Here is a 12167-nt window from a genome sequence, read left to right as displayed (position 1 = left end):
GTTACCCTTTTCTCTATATGTGTATTCCTCACTGGGATATAAACTGCTGCCCCTGCACGCCCTGTCTCTGGATCTTTGGAGCCATCTGTAAATATGATTGTTGAGTCTGAGTGATATCTTGCAAAGTGATTCTGGACTATGCGCCATACTGGTAGTTCTTTCTTTTCCTTTAACTCCTCTCGTATATTGAGGTCTTGGGCAATGGGAACAACCAGGGTGGATGGACGAGGTGGGAGCTGTGGGGCAATACTGTATTTGATTCAAAGCGATACTTGCTGCTTTAACATCGCCAATCCATCCAGCACTTGTTAAATGTGACTCATTGTGCTCCCAGCAGTCTTTCAAGATACTTTTCGCAGGATGACTTTCACTGTGCCCCTGAAGGTTTACCCAGAATGCAACATTAACTTCACTCTTCTTATCCTTAAAGGCATTTCTCCCATTTCCACCTGCATTGCTGATACTGGAGATGTTTTAAAAGCCACTACAAATTCTCAGGGCCTGAGCTTGGAGGACATCCAGCTTTTTAAGGTTAGATTCTGCTGCTGCCATGAACGCTACACACCCATCATCGAATACAGGTCTCATGAGTGCCCGATATATATTCAGAAGTGATGACCTACTCGCTCCCCACTCCTGTCCCGCCAAACACCGAAGTACATTGTTGACCTTTTTACATTTATTTTGAACTTTTCCTATATGACTGCTCCATGTTAGCTTTCCGTCAAACCAAACACCAAGACATCTTATTGTATTAACCTGTTCAAGAGGTTGCTCATACCATTTTAACGCAACCTGATCTCACCAGAATGCGTGACTCCACCACGACTCCTTAACACCGCATTGCGTGGTGGACTCACAAACTTTGTTACATGTACGTGTCGGCACCACGCAAACAACCCCAATGTAAAGTGAATGAGGCTCTTTTGTCGTGGTGCACACACGCATTTCTACAACGTCCCGCAGTGAGCTTTTATTCTATAAAACGTTTTTAAAATCTACTTTATAGCTTGTAGTAACTCACGGGAGGCTTCTTTTATTTTATTTGTATTCATAATAATTTTTATTTTTCGTCAGAATGTATTATGGTGCATTAGTTACGAATTGTTGTTCTCAAAAAACAGTGCATTGTGGGTAATACAACTGTGATTTTTATTACATTAGTTTTTAAGGAAGGCCAGAGCTTCAGCTGTGTCCAATAGATTGTTCCCTTTAGTTAACGTTTTTTAAAAGAACATTATATTCCGATTTGATCATGTCCCCTTTATTGTATTACGGAGAGCAATGTGAGCGTCCATTCCCATTGGATAACGCAGGATTTTATCCCGGAAGTAAGTACTCCCCTTACTGTCGATTGATTTCACAGTGATATCTGCACTACTCATCAACTCAAAAACACCAGATTATCCTTGTTGATTACACAACATTGATTGGTTTAAATTGTGTACAATGCTTTTGTAATTTTCCCCTTCGATTCGGAGAAACAAATATTTGTTCATTTTAGGATGGCCGAAGACACTACACTACCCAGAATCCTCAGCTATCGTTTGGGACTACACCATGTGCTTTGCTTGACAAACCCCGTGGTTTGTCCTCAAGCTCTGTGATTGGATGTTGGAGTGGCAGTGCAGCGAAGTTTACGCTGAGCGACAAACAGCATTGTACGGTGGCTGAGAAGTTCAATGGACAATTACAAAGTGTGAAACACTTTAACAAAGCTTGAGACAAATTTACATTTTATAAAACAAATTTACATTTTATAAAACACTTTTACCAAGGACAAACCAATCCGTTTAGCAAAACGGACTGGATGGCCTACCTGCCTGTCAGCCTTCCATCGGGGCACAAACTTATCTCGGGCCCTCATTGGTCATGTGCGCGTTCGTGTGTGTTGGAGGAGGGGCAGATTTTCTCGAGCCGGTTTCTCAAACTTACCTCCCCCACCTTTAACATTTGACAAAACACTTTTACAAACCAGAATCAAAGCGGAAATGGAATGTCCATCATACCGGAAGTGACGTGCCTGGCTCAAATTTAAGTTTGTTTTGGCGGAAAGACCATAGGTACGAGTGTGTTTACGTTCGGTAAACATGTTTTGTCCGTTTTGTAGAAACAACCTGGGACAAGTGACACCGTTTTGCTCATCTTGTGGACAATCTCTGGAGTGTTTAAAGGACACGGACCAGACAGAAGGACCAGATATCATGTTGTCTACCTTTCACGGTGTAAAAATCAGTTTGCGGACTCTTAAAAGCAAACTGAATCAAGCCGGGTTTTACCACAGAAAAGGTTATTCCTCTCAAATCGCTGTAATTAACGCCATCAGGTTGGAACTTCGTGGACCTGGGGCCTGTACTACGAAGCTGGTTCAACCTAACCTGATATGTTTGAGTTAGCCGGTTGGCCTAATCCAAAACATACGCGCTCTCGCTAAACGGTCCTAGGACGCGGGTTATCAAGTGGATCGCTCAAGCCAGCCGTGTCCTATCTAGCTAGGTGCGCGTTCACATGAGAGGGGTGGTATTTGGAGCATTCGACCAATCACAAACATGGAGAAGCATACTGACAGCGCAGCGTCCATGACTTAAACACTTGATCCAGGATCAAAGCCTCATAGCTGCAGCTGCAAGGTGAATACAGCTGGGAACAGAACACGTGTTTGAATGCGTACATTAACAGGTTCATGATATCACTGCCCGTCTAAAACACAAGTGGATCTGACTTTAATGTGTTGCTTAAAATAATCCTTCTGCATCCAGTCTGTGACACTGTGAGTGTTGCGCGGCCAGATACGGCTCAGCTGACTCAGATCAGGAGATATATGATACATTATGAAGTGATATGCCGCGGACTGTACTTAATGTTACTTTGATCCGGGTACTTGTGTTGTGGCCGATATTTAAGTAAGCTTTCTTAACGCTAATGTTATAATAGTCAGATTGCTCTGAAGATGGAGGTGATATTCTATTCATGTTCACGTTCACACAGTCTGTGATTTTTGCCGGCCGTCTTTCCTGCAACGGCAGTTTTTCTGTATTTCCTTTCTCCTGTAATATGACTTGATCGCTTTAAACTCCGCACACTGAGCTCTGATTGGTCAGCAGGCGGTGCTTTCACTGAGTTGAGCTCTTAGCCTGCAACCTAACCTGGTCCCGACCAGGTTAGCCGCTAAGCCTATAAGTTACCATGGAGATCTAGCCTGCTAAAAAGAGAACCAGCTTCGTAGGACCGGAAAGCCGGAGTTTTCCCTGAATTTAACCGGCTAAGCGAAAATCCTGCTTCGTAGTATACCCCCCTGGACAATTGTTTGGATACCGAACAATGTGGCAGGTACTAAAACAAAAGTACAGTCTTCGAGTGAAGAGAGATGATGTTATGAATTTGCTCCGGGAGCTTAACCCTCGAGGCTGCGAGAGGAGATCTCGCAGAAGGTTTATAAGGAGAACCTACCACTCAATAGGACCAAACTATATGTGGCATGCTGATGGTTATGACAAACTTAAGCCATTCGGTGTGGCCCTTTCAAGATGCATAGATGGATTTTCACGTAAAGTACTATGGCTTGAATGTGGTCCAACAAACAATAACCCGAGAGTTATCGCTAAATATTTCCTCAAATGTGTGCGAAACCTCGGTGTCATCCCCATGAGGCTGATTGTGGCACGGAGAACGGAATTATGGCTGCAATTCAGTGCACCCGACGTCACCATCACCATGACTACTACTCTGGAGCGTCCAGCCACATGTATGACTCATCCATAGGCGCATTCACACTGCGGTACTTTTCCCACAAAAGGTTCATGCGAACTCTTTAGTTCTCATGAACTGAGTACAGATCGCGTTCACACCAGAAAAAGTCCCTGGGGGAGGATTAGGCAAATGAAGCCACTGACGTCACTTCTTCTTCTTCTGCTTTGGGTTTACTGGCAGGCCGCAAACCACTTCACGGCGTATACTGCCGCCCAAAGTCCCCGGCCGGAAGTCCCCGGAGTTGGGGAAGGCTTCAGTAGAAGCTGCTGGGAGTCCCAGCAGCTTCTACTGAAGCCTTCCGAGTAAATCGCCAGAACGCCGACACCTCCTCATCCCCACCGCTCCCATGTTTTATTTTGTGTTGCCATAAGTTAGTCTCTCTGCATTTCTGCGCTGGGCTAATGCTAATGCTAATGCTAATAATGCTAATGCAAGGATAATAAAATGGCGGCTTCACAAACTTTTTGGGAGTTTTACGGGGCGTGGTTTGCAATCCACCCAGCCAATCAGGAATATTGCTCTTTTCTCACAAAAGAGCCGCTCGAAAGTCCCTGCTCTCTAGCAGGGACTTTCGAGGGGGTAAAAAGGTTCGCATGAACTACTTTTAGTACCGGCTTTTTTTGGTGTGAACGCGATCATGAACTAAGTTCGCATGAACCTTTGTGGGAAAAGTACCGCAGTGTGAATGCGGCTCTTGTAGGGACCAAAACATGCAGGAGTACTTGGACTTTGCTATGGAGCGCAATGACCTGCAGAAGCCAGAGAACTGGGAGACTGCATCAGAACTGTACATGAAGCTGAAAGAATATGCTCAGTTATAAAGTAATCGAAAAGGTATTCACTATTCAGAAGTACAGTAGCACTGTTTCACCACTCCAAATCAGATTTCAGGGCTCAACAATGCTTGGTCTCATGGTTTGTCAGACTGCATTTACTCTTTTCCCTGTGATGGTACCTTCATCTGAAGACTGGTCCTAGTTAGAAAAAAGATATTCCCATACATTTTAAAATAAACATGGTTTCCAGCCAATCACAATATTTGTTTCAATGTCATTTATACAGCACCAAATCACAGCATAGTAATAAAATAAATATCTTAATCATTACAAAATATAACTGGAATAACAACAAACAAAGCTCCAATTAGCAACCACAAACAAGGTTATGTTGTGTGTGTAATTGTGTGCAGAAAGAACATTTCTGTATAAGTCTTATTTCAACCATGTGGACTCACTGGAAACCTGAGAATGAATGACTGATTTACAACAAAGAAGCTATGGGTCGCAATGTGAAATAAGTATAGCAAAGTGCAGAGTATTTATAAAGATTGTATAGGTATAGAACAATACTTTGATTTTGTCCCAAACTAAATGGACAACATGAGCTGTGAGAAAAAAAACACGCTCACATCTAACGACTATATGAACAACCTTCATAGAGTCTGTACTCAATGGGTCATCCAGTCACATGACTTAAAAACAGCCAAATCCTGGAGAATGTTGCATTCCAAAGTCCATTTGGGATTTAAACACATTGTATGTGTCAAGGAGTGGTAGTTTCAATGTGTTGGAACAAGTGTTTGCCATTGGGAATGGAGAGTCATCAAGGAACTCTATTCCTGGCGATGGTTCAAATCCAGATGGGGGAAGTGAAGTCAGCCCAGTCGCAAACATCAAAGCATCCTCCAAAGACACAGCAGTCTGGCTTTCCGCAAAGAAAACATGTTCAGATACATCTTGGCAATGTGTTTCCTGAAATAGTTATAAAAACAGCTATTTACAAACCTTCACAATCGAGGAGATAGTCTGCCCAGTAGCCCAAAGTTTGACTTTCCCTAAGCCTCCTGTTACTCCCTGGTGGACTGAGGTCAGGCTTGAAGAGTCGCTCAAGTTCCAGAGCAGTAAGTCGCTTTTCAGAGTGGCACAGGACCGGGGCCAGCAGAGTAGGGTGTTGCTGTAGTGCGTTTAAAAACTGAAGGGCTGAAAGACCCTCCTTGAATCTGAAGAGTGAACAAAAAAATGTTTCATCACAAAGTCACATTTAAATAACCAATTTCTAAAACAAGGGGGGGGTGGCCTGAGCACTTAAAGATTGGCACAAGACAGGCAGGGAAAGGAGAGACGGACATCCCATATCAGTTATACTACACAGGCACACATTTTGACACTGACTAATTGCTAACAGATAAACATAGAATAAACCAAAGACGGGGACCATGAGGCATTTTAAACAAAAAATTCTTACATACATTAAAAAAAAAATCACATGAATACAAATATGACCTTACCTGTCAATTACAGATGAGTTTCGGCCAATAATGTACCACTGGAGGTCGTCTGACACAATTCCTTTCTTTCCTTCAACAGAAGCCACATGTCTCAGACAACCTGCTGTCTGTAACATTGTGCTGTGTCTCATGGTCATTTCTCGCAAGGCATCCACTGAGGCAGCATTCTCAATCTGAAGATTATAAAATGGACAAACAATCCAGTCAATAACGGCATGTACTGTATATTCTTGCCATTTGTGTTCCATTGCAAGTTTTATATATTCCCATTACTACTATCCTTGTGCAATATATACCTGGCTGCTAAATCCTCTACGACAGGATGTGTTTTTTGTAAATTGTGTTTGTGTATCTTTAATAGTTTTTAGTCATTCTTCTTAGGTAACATTAAGCTGTCTTTGGCTCTTTTCTGCTCCAGCAATGTAAATGTCCCCTCTGTGGGACTAAAAAGGGTATTCTGATTCTGATCACAAAACAAAAGATGAAGCCAATTCGGTGTATGTGATAAAGGTAAAGTAAAGATGTCTCAAAACACTGCAGGAACTACATAATAATCCACCCTACCACACTGTTGCTGTATGCAATTCTCACCTCTTGTAAAGCTTTCCCTACTTCTTCATCAGTTATTAAATCAACTGTTGCTTTGAATGAAGGCTGGCCTGCAAGATAATGTACAAGATCTTCTGACAGGAAATGTGGCCCAGGACCTCCATGCACAACTGACACCGCAATCATCTTTCCTGCCAAGTAGTATTCATCCTCCCTAACAGCTGTGAATAAATGTATGCATATTGCAAAATTAAAACATTATGTATTATATACTTTAATGTACTGTAATGAAATTCAACGTTTTGGAAAAATTGTTCAAGCAACAAATCATATGTCATGTGATATATATGGTTAATGATCATTAAGAATTGTATTAGTACACTTCTAACCGTATGCATACCATTTGCATTGTAGACCAAGAAGCGGCGTCCGTCTGGTCCATCAAAAATGGGCCGGTCTTTCAGATTCTTCATCAGTAGAGATAACAACTCTCTCCTGGGACCGCCTGAGTCAATTCCTTCTTCGAAAACACCAGCATCATCAGTGAATTTTACCAGCATGTCACAGTTTTCTGAATACGATGTACGCTCGAAACCTCCGACTGCTCCATCCCAAACATTAGCCCTTGAAATGTTGAACCGGCTGACTCTTCCATGATCAATAGGCTGTGACAGGTTAGCAATAATGGCAGGTAATGTAACGTTCATCTCCTCCCTGTAAAGGACACAAAGTGACCTTATTAGTGGATATTCCAGAGGGTGCAAAAACAGTTAAAAAAAATAATGTTTGTACCAGAAATATTGTACAGAGAATTTTTTTGTAATGCCACTGTAATAGCTGTCCGTTTACATTTCAGTGTCCTATAAACTCGTCATGTTGACTGCAACCAGCTCCTCGTCCTCTTCTTCAACACATGGTGCATACAGATCTGTGTATGTACTGTTAGGAAATGATAATTCCCATGTTAAAACATCTTACAAACAAAAATGTCTTTCTCGTGTTACACGAGGGGCGGCGTCAGGGGGTATCTAGGAGTTGCTATAGCAACTCCAACAATTGGCCTAGCAACGGCTAGCAACCCCATTGTTTTGACATGAAAATGTATCATATTTATACACATTCTCGCAGCCCGCGAGAATGTGTATAAATATGATACATTTTCGCGGGATCTATCAGGGGCGGGTCGTTGTAATTTACTGCGTGAACTGTTACTTGGCTAATTCTCAGTAGATCGAAAATGGAAACATTTCTCACAGTCACAAGTCAGCGTAAACGACCGCGTTCTCCAACGGAGCCGGTCCAGCTGGACAACCCTGCTATCCACAAGGATCCCGATGTGCACTATGAAAACCGGGAGGATTGGGACCACGAAGAACAGGTGCCCCCGCCAACTGACCCGCTGCACCCGCAGCAGCAGGACCAGCTAGCTGCTACCACGAGCTGCAGTGGAACTAGCGCTGCTCCTCTCCGCACGTGAAGATCCACTGCCCTCATTTCCTCCACCCTGCTCTCTGCAGAGCTCCACTCCAGAATATACACATTCTGCTAGTCAGTGATTCTCAGACACAGCGTCTCACCCTTTGAGCATCTCGGCAGAAATGAGCAGTCGCTCCTCTCAGTTACAATAGGTCATTTTAAATTAATCAAGAATGTGTTGTATTTTCCGACATGGCGCATTGTTCGAGGCGTGCTGACAGTGAGATCTAACACGGGGAATTGTGAATGAGGAGAAGAGAACTGAGGAGGAGGAGGAGGAGGAGGAGGAGAGTCACAGAATGAGGCCAGAGAGGAGGAAAAGTGCGTTATTTAGGCAATGTTGTTGGTGGGAGTTAGGGACAGACCGCCCCTTCCAGGTGTGTGTATGTGTGTGCGTTTTCCGGTGTGTGTTACGTGAAAGTCATGAGTGTTACACTATTGATTGGTTCTGTAAATAAAGAGAACGTTTTCGACATTGAAGGCTTGAGTGATCTTGAATAGCGGTGAACGCTACAATATGAACAGGCTCGTGCTTGGCCCACTGGTATTGTTTGTTTATTTTGAAAATTAACTAGCAACTGCTAAACTACTACAGCAAAAAAATCCTGGCGCCGCCCATGCTCGTGTAAGTGAGTCACTAACATTTGTACTTACCTGTAGCAAGTAGTCTTGTCTGTATTTGTTTTGGGTGGACCCATATCCTCAGTATCAGATATTACTATCTGAAATACAAATAAAAATGTCTGTAACAAAACAACACTGAACGTTAGAAACATCAGGCTTCCACAATCTGCCTCAATACCTGTCCAGGCTGAGTTGTGGATGAATGCCCAAGTGCCTTCCTGAAACATGATACAATTATTAACTTCATGATTCAGGGTAGTTGAGTTTTAAGTAACATTTAGAGGTAGGGGGAACCATAAGATTTATAAATAACAGATTATTTTTGTTTGAAATTAGATGACATGTATGGTATTTTTGTATCCATGTTCACCAGAGAAAATGCTGTGGCCTATTCTTATCAACCACTTAAAGATAAATTACTTATTTTGTAAAAATAAGTACAAACTTACCCTTCATTTTCAGGTTTGTGTTTTGGAGTACTTTTGTTTCGTGGTTCAAATTCAAATACCTGAGAGTAAAAGTGTACAATTATCAACAGCTTCCATTATTGTTCCCTTGCCACATATGTCTATCAACAGTGAAACGTTGTCAGTGTTTCTGATAGTAATTGTAACTGCCAAGTTGGTTCTTCTAAAATATTGACCAGAATATAGATTTCCTGCTTAAAATCAAATGTATATCAAATAAATAAATGAACATTAAAATAAAAATCATTTACGGACCACAGTGTCAGCCTGGTTGAATTCAGCTGTGCTCCGAGATGTGATGACAATATCCGAATCAGAGTCTGAGGCATGGGCGTCGCCTGGGGTAGGCACCCGGGACTTTAGCCCCGAATGTTTTTTCTTTAGCCCCGGACAAATTCTCCCTCAATAATATAATACATTAACCGTACTTTACCTAGAGGATGGTAGGATTGTAATTTCCCGTGTTCAGTGAATGCAACAGAGGCAACCACCAGACCAATCGGAGAGTTGCATGGAAATAAACGTGTTTTATTGGCTGACAGGTACGTACCTCTCCTCTCCTTCAGCCGCGGACGCGGAGTTTCTGAAGATGGACATAAGACATTTTTTTAATAAAAAAGATGGCAACTCTCAAGTGGTGGCTCAAACAACAACCCCAGAGCCACCACCTGAGCCAGGTGAACAAGGTATGTAAATGTCAGTAAACTTACAAGTTATGCGAACATGTAAGCAAAGCATGAATTATAGCTACGTTGACGTTACTTTGAATCGCGTGGGTAAGCTAAACCGTTAGCAAGTAGCTTTAGCTAGCCAGATATATTATATACACACTTTGTCATACAGTCTAAATGTTGTATTTGTTAGCGTTACCTGGTGATTTCAAAGAAAGCTCTCTGGGAAAGGTTGACTTACTGTTCGACATGAAGCTAGAAGCTACTTTACAGTACCAGTTGATCCGGAGTCCTGTCAGTTAAAGTGTTTCATAGTTAGCTTAGCATCAAACTAGCACTCACATATATGATTCCTGGATGTTATGTGACAGTATTTCTGAGAAAGAGTCAGCTGAAATGGTGGCATAGTTGCCACTGCTTTACGTGTCGACAGCATGTTTGAACGTATTTGAAGCAGTAAATATGGCTGTTTGGCCACTGACGTTGCCATAACAACACCTGCATTTAAATGTGCAACCTCTTTTTGTGACAGATTTTTGCATTCAATTATAATTCTTCTGATTGATATTTCCTATTGACAACTAGTTTCTATGTGAACATTATGAGATGGACAGCCAGCTAACAAGCTTTCAGATCAAAGCCAATCCAGTGGGGCTCCTGAAAGAGGGCAAGGGACACTATGCTCCCAAATATTAAGCCTTGACCCGGGACCCCATCTTAAAATTGATATGATCAAAAAATGATCTGCATTGTCGGAGGCCTTTTTTCCTCATTATCATGTCAAATTGTACAGCTTTCCTTAGTGTTGAATGCAGAAAGATGACTATATTAGAGTATTAAGTGAAAATGACTATATTAAAGTGTGATGTGAATATATTAAGTGAATTACTCAAACTGCATTTGTAGGAATGATTATGTCCTATTGGCAGATAACTACTCTAACAGTGATATCTACAAGAGATGTACATTTAACTATTTTCAATTGGTTAGTATTACATTTTGTGACTGTGTGGTGAAACTCATTTGAATGAAGACACATGTGTATCTTGAAATTCATTTATTTGACAGAGCTGGAAACTGATTGACTTACATACTTGTTTGTGTTTACCTACACAGTCATCACAGATGAGCCACACAGAGTAGAGGATGAAGAAAGGAGAACAGGAGAAAGGGACACACAAGAAGGAGATACAACAGACAAGAACAACAATGGAGACAACAATGAACAGGAGCACCAGAACAGACACGAGTCAATGGGTAACATGACTGATGTAGGGACTGCAGATACAGGGCCAAGGCAAGTGAGACACCACTGCTTTCCATCCGGCATGTTTGGCCAGCAAAAGAGATTTCAACGGCAAACAGCAAGAGATGAGGGATTATTATTTCCTCCTTCCATCCCTTTTTTCTGTTTAATCTGATTACTAACAACTTCTAATAATTTGACATCGTTTATGATTTAATTGGAAAATAAAGTGTTTTTAAATAATAAACCCGTTTCTGATTCGGATTCTTTGATTTTTGTTGACATCTGGGTGTTGAGAGATGTATCCATATCTCTTGATGTTGCTCTCAACGTGCACAAGATTGATGCTTTTAACTTCATCATTTAAAAAAATCTTCCTGGGGGACCCCGGAGGAGGTGAGTTCCCTCAAAATAGCACTTTTTCTCTGTTTATGTAATAAGTGTAGTGTCCCCTCGGCAACAGATCACTCAGAGCTGGTGATTACTTTCCTGCATTTCAATGGACAGCATAAAAGGACACGTGAGCTGGGTTCTGGTGCTCAGATTAGCTATTGATGATCACGTTGATAAATCATATAAAAACCAATCACACAAAAACATGTTGCTGTGACTGTGAGCATTAAACAATTAACATTAAACTAAACAAACACAACAGTACGTTATTGTCCTTATAAAATAAAAACATACATTTTGTCCTCCGAGATAATACAGGCACCTTACCCTCAAGAGATCCTCACGTGCTATGAGAATCTCCCACAATCCATTGCCGTAACCAAGCTAATGCAGACACACGTTTGTGACAACAGATGGCGCAATCGTGTATGTGCGTGTGGGGAGTCTTGGGCTGCAGTCGGATAGTTTAAAAATCAGCTCCTAACTTCTAACCCTATCTCCTATTCCTTGACCTCTGAGTGAAACGTCACGGGGTTAAGGGATAGTGGACAGGAGAATTCAAAAGGACTTAGGAGAAGAGACTGCGGTGCTTTAGAGAATCGAATGCACTTTCACTATCCAACGTGTTTATGATGCGCCAGCGGACGTCATTGTGTGCGTCTGCTGCTGTGGGGAAACTATGGAAACCACAGTTTTCTATACAG

General features: G+C 41.9%; 1 protein-coding gene across 1 annotated transcript; it reads right to left on the bottom strand.

Moving 5' to 3' along the window:
* Positions 1–5526: 5526 nt before the first annotated feature.
* Positions 5527–10260, bottom strand: LOC117453960 (G2/M phase-specific E3 ubiquitin-protein ligase-like). Its single transcript, XM_071204709.1, has 8 exons — positions 10248–10260; positions 9704–9736; positions 9409–9491; positions 9136–9194; positions 6987–7300; positions 6629–6807; positions 6038–6210; positions 5527–5749 (listed from the first exon to the last, which is right to left on the bottom strand). The coding sequence occupies exons 1-8, from the start codon at positions 10258–10260 to the stop codon at positions 5527–5529; spliced, it is 1077 nt and encodes a 358-aa protein (XP_071060810.1).
* Positions 10261–12167: the final 1907 nt, after the last annotated feature.

This window comes from Pseudochaenichthys georgianus, chromosome 10 (assembly GCF_902827115.2).
Source record: "Pseudochaenichthys georgianus chromosome 10, fPseGeo1.2, whole genome shotgun sequence".
NCBI classification, from domain to species: Eukaryota; Metazoa; Chordata; class Actinopteri; order Perciformes; family Channichthyidae; genus Pseudochaenichthys; species Pseudochaenichthys georgianus.
This window is presented reverse-complemented; position numbering and strand designations above follow the sequence as displayed.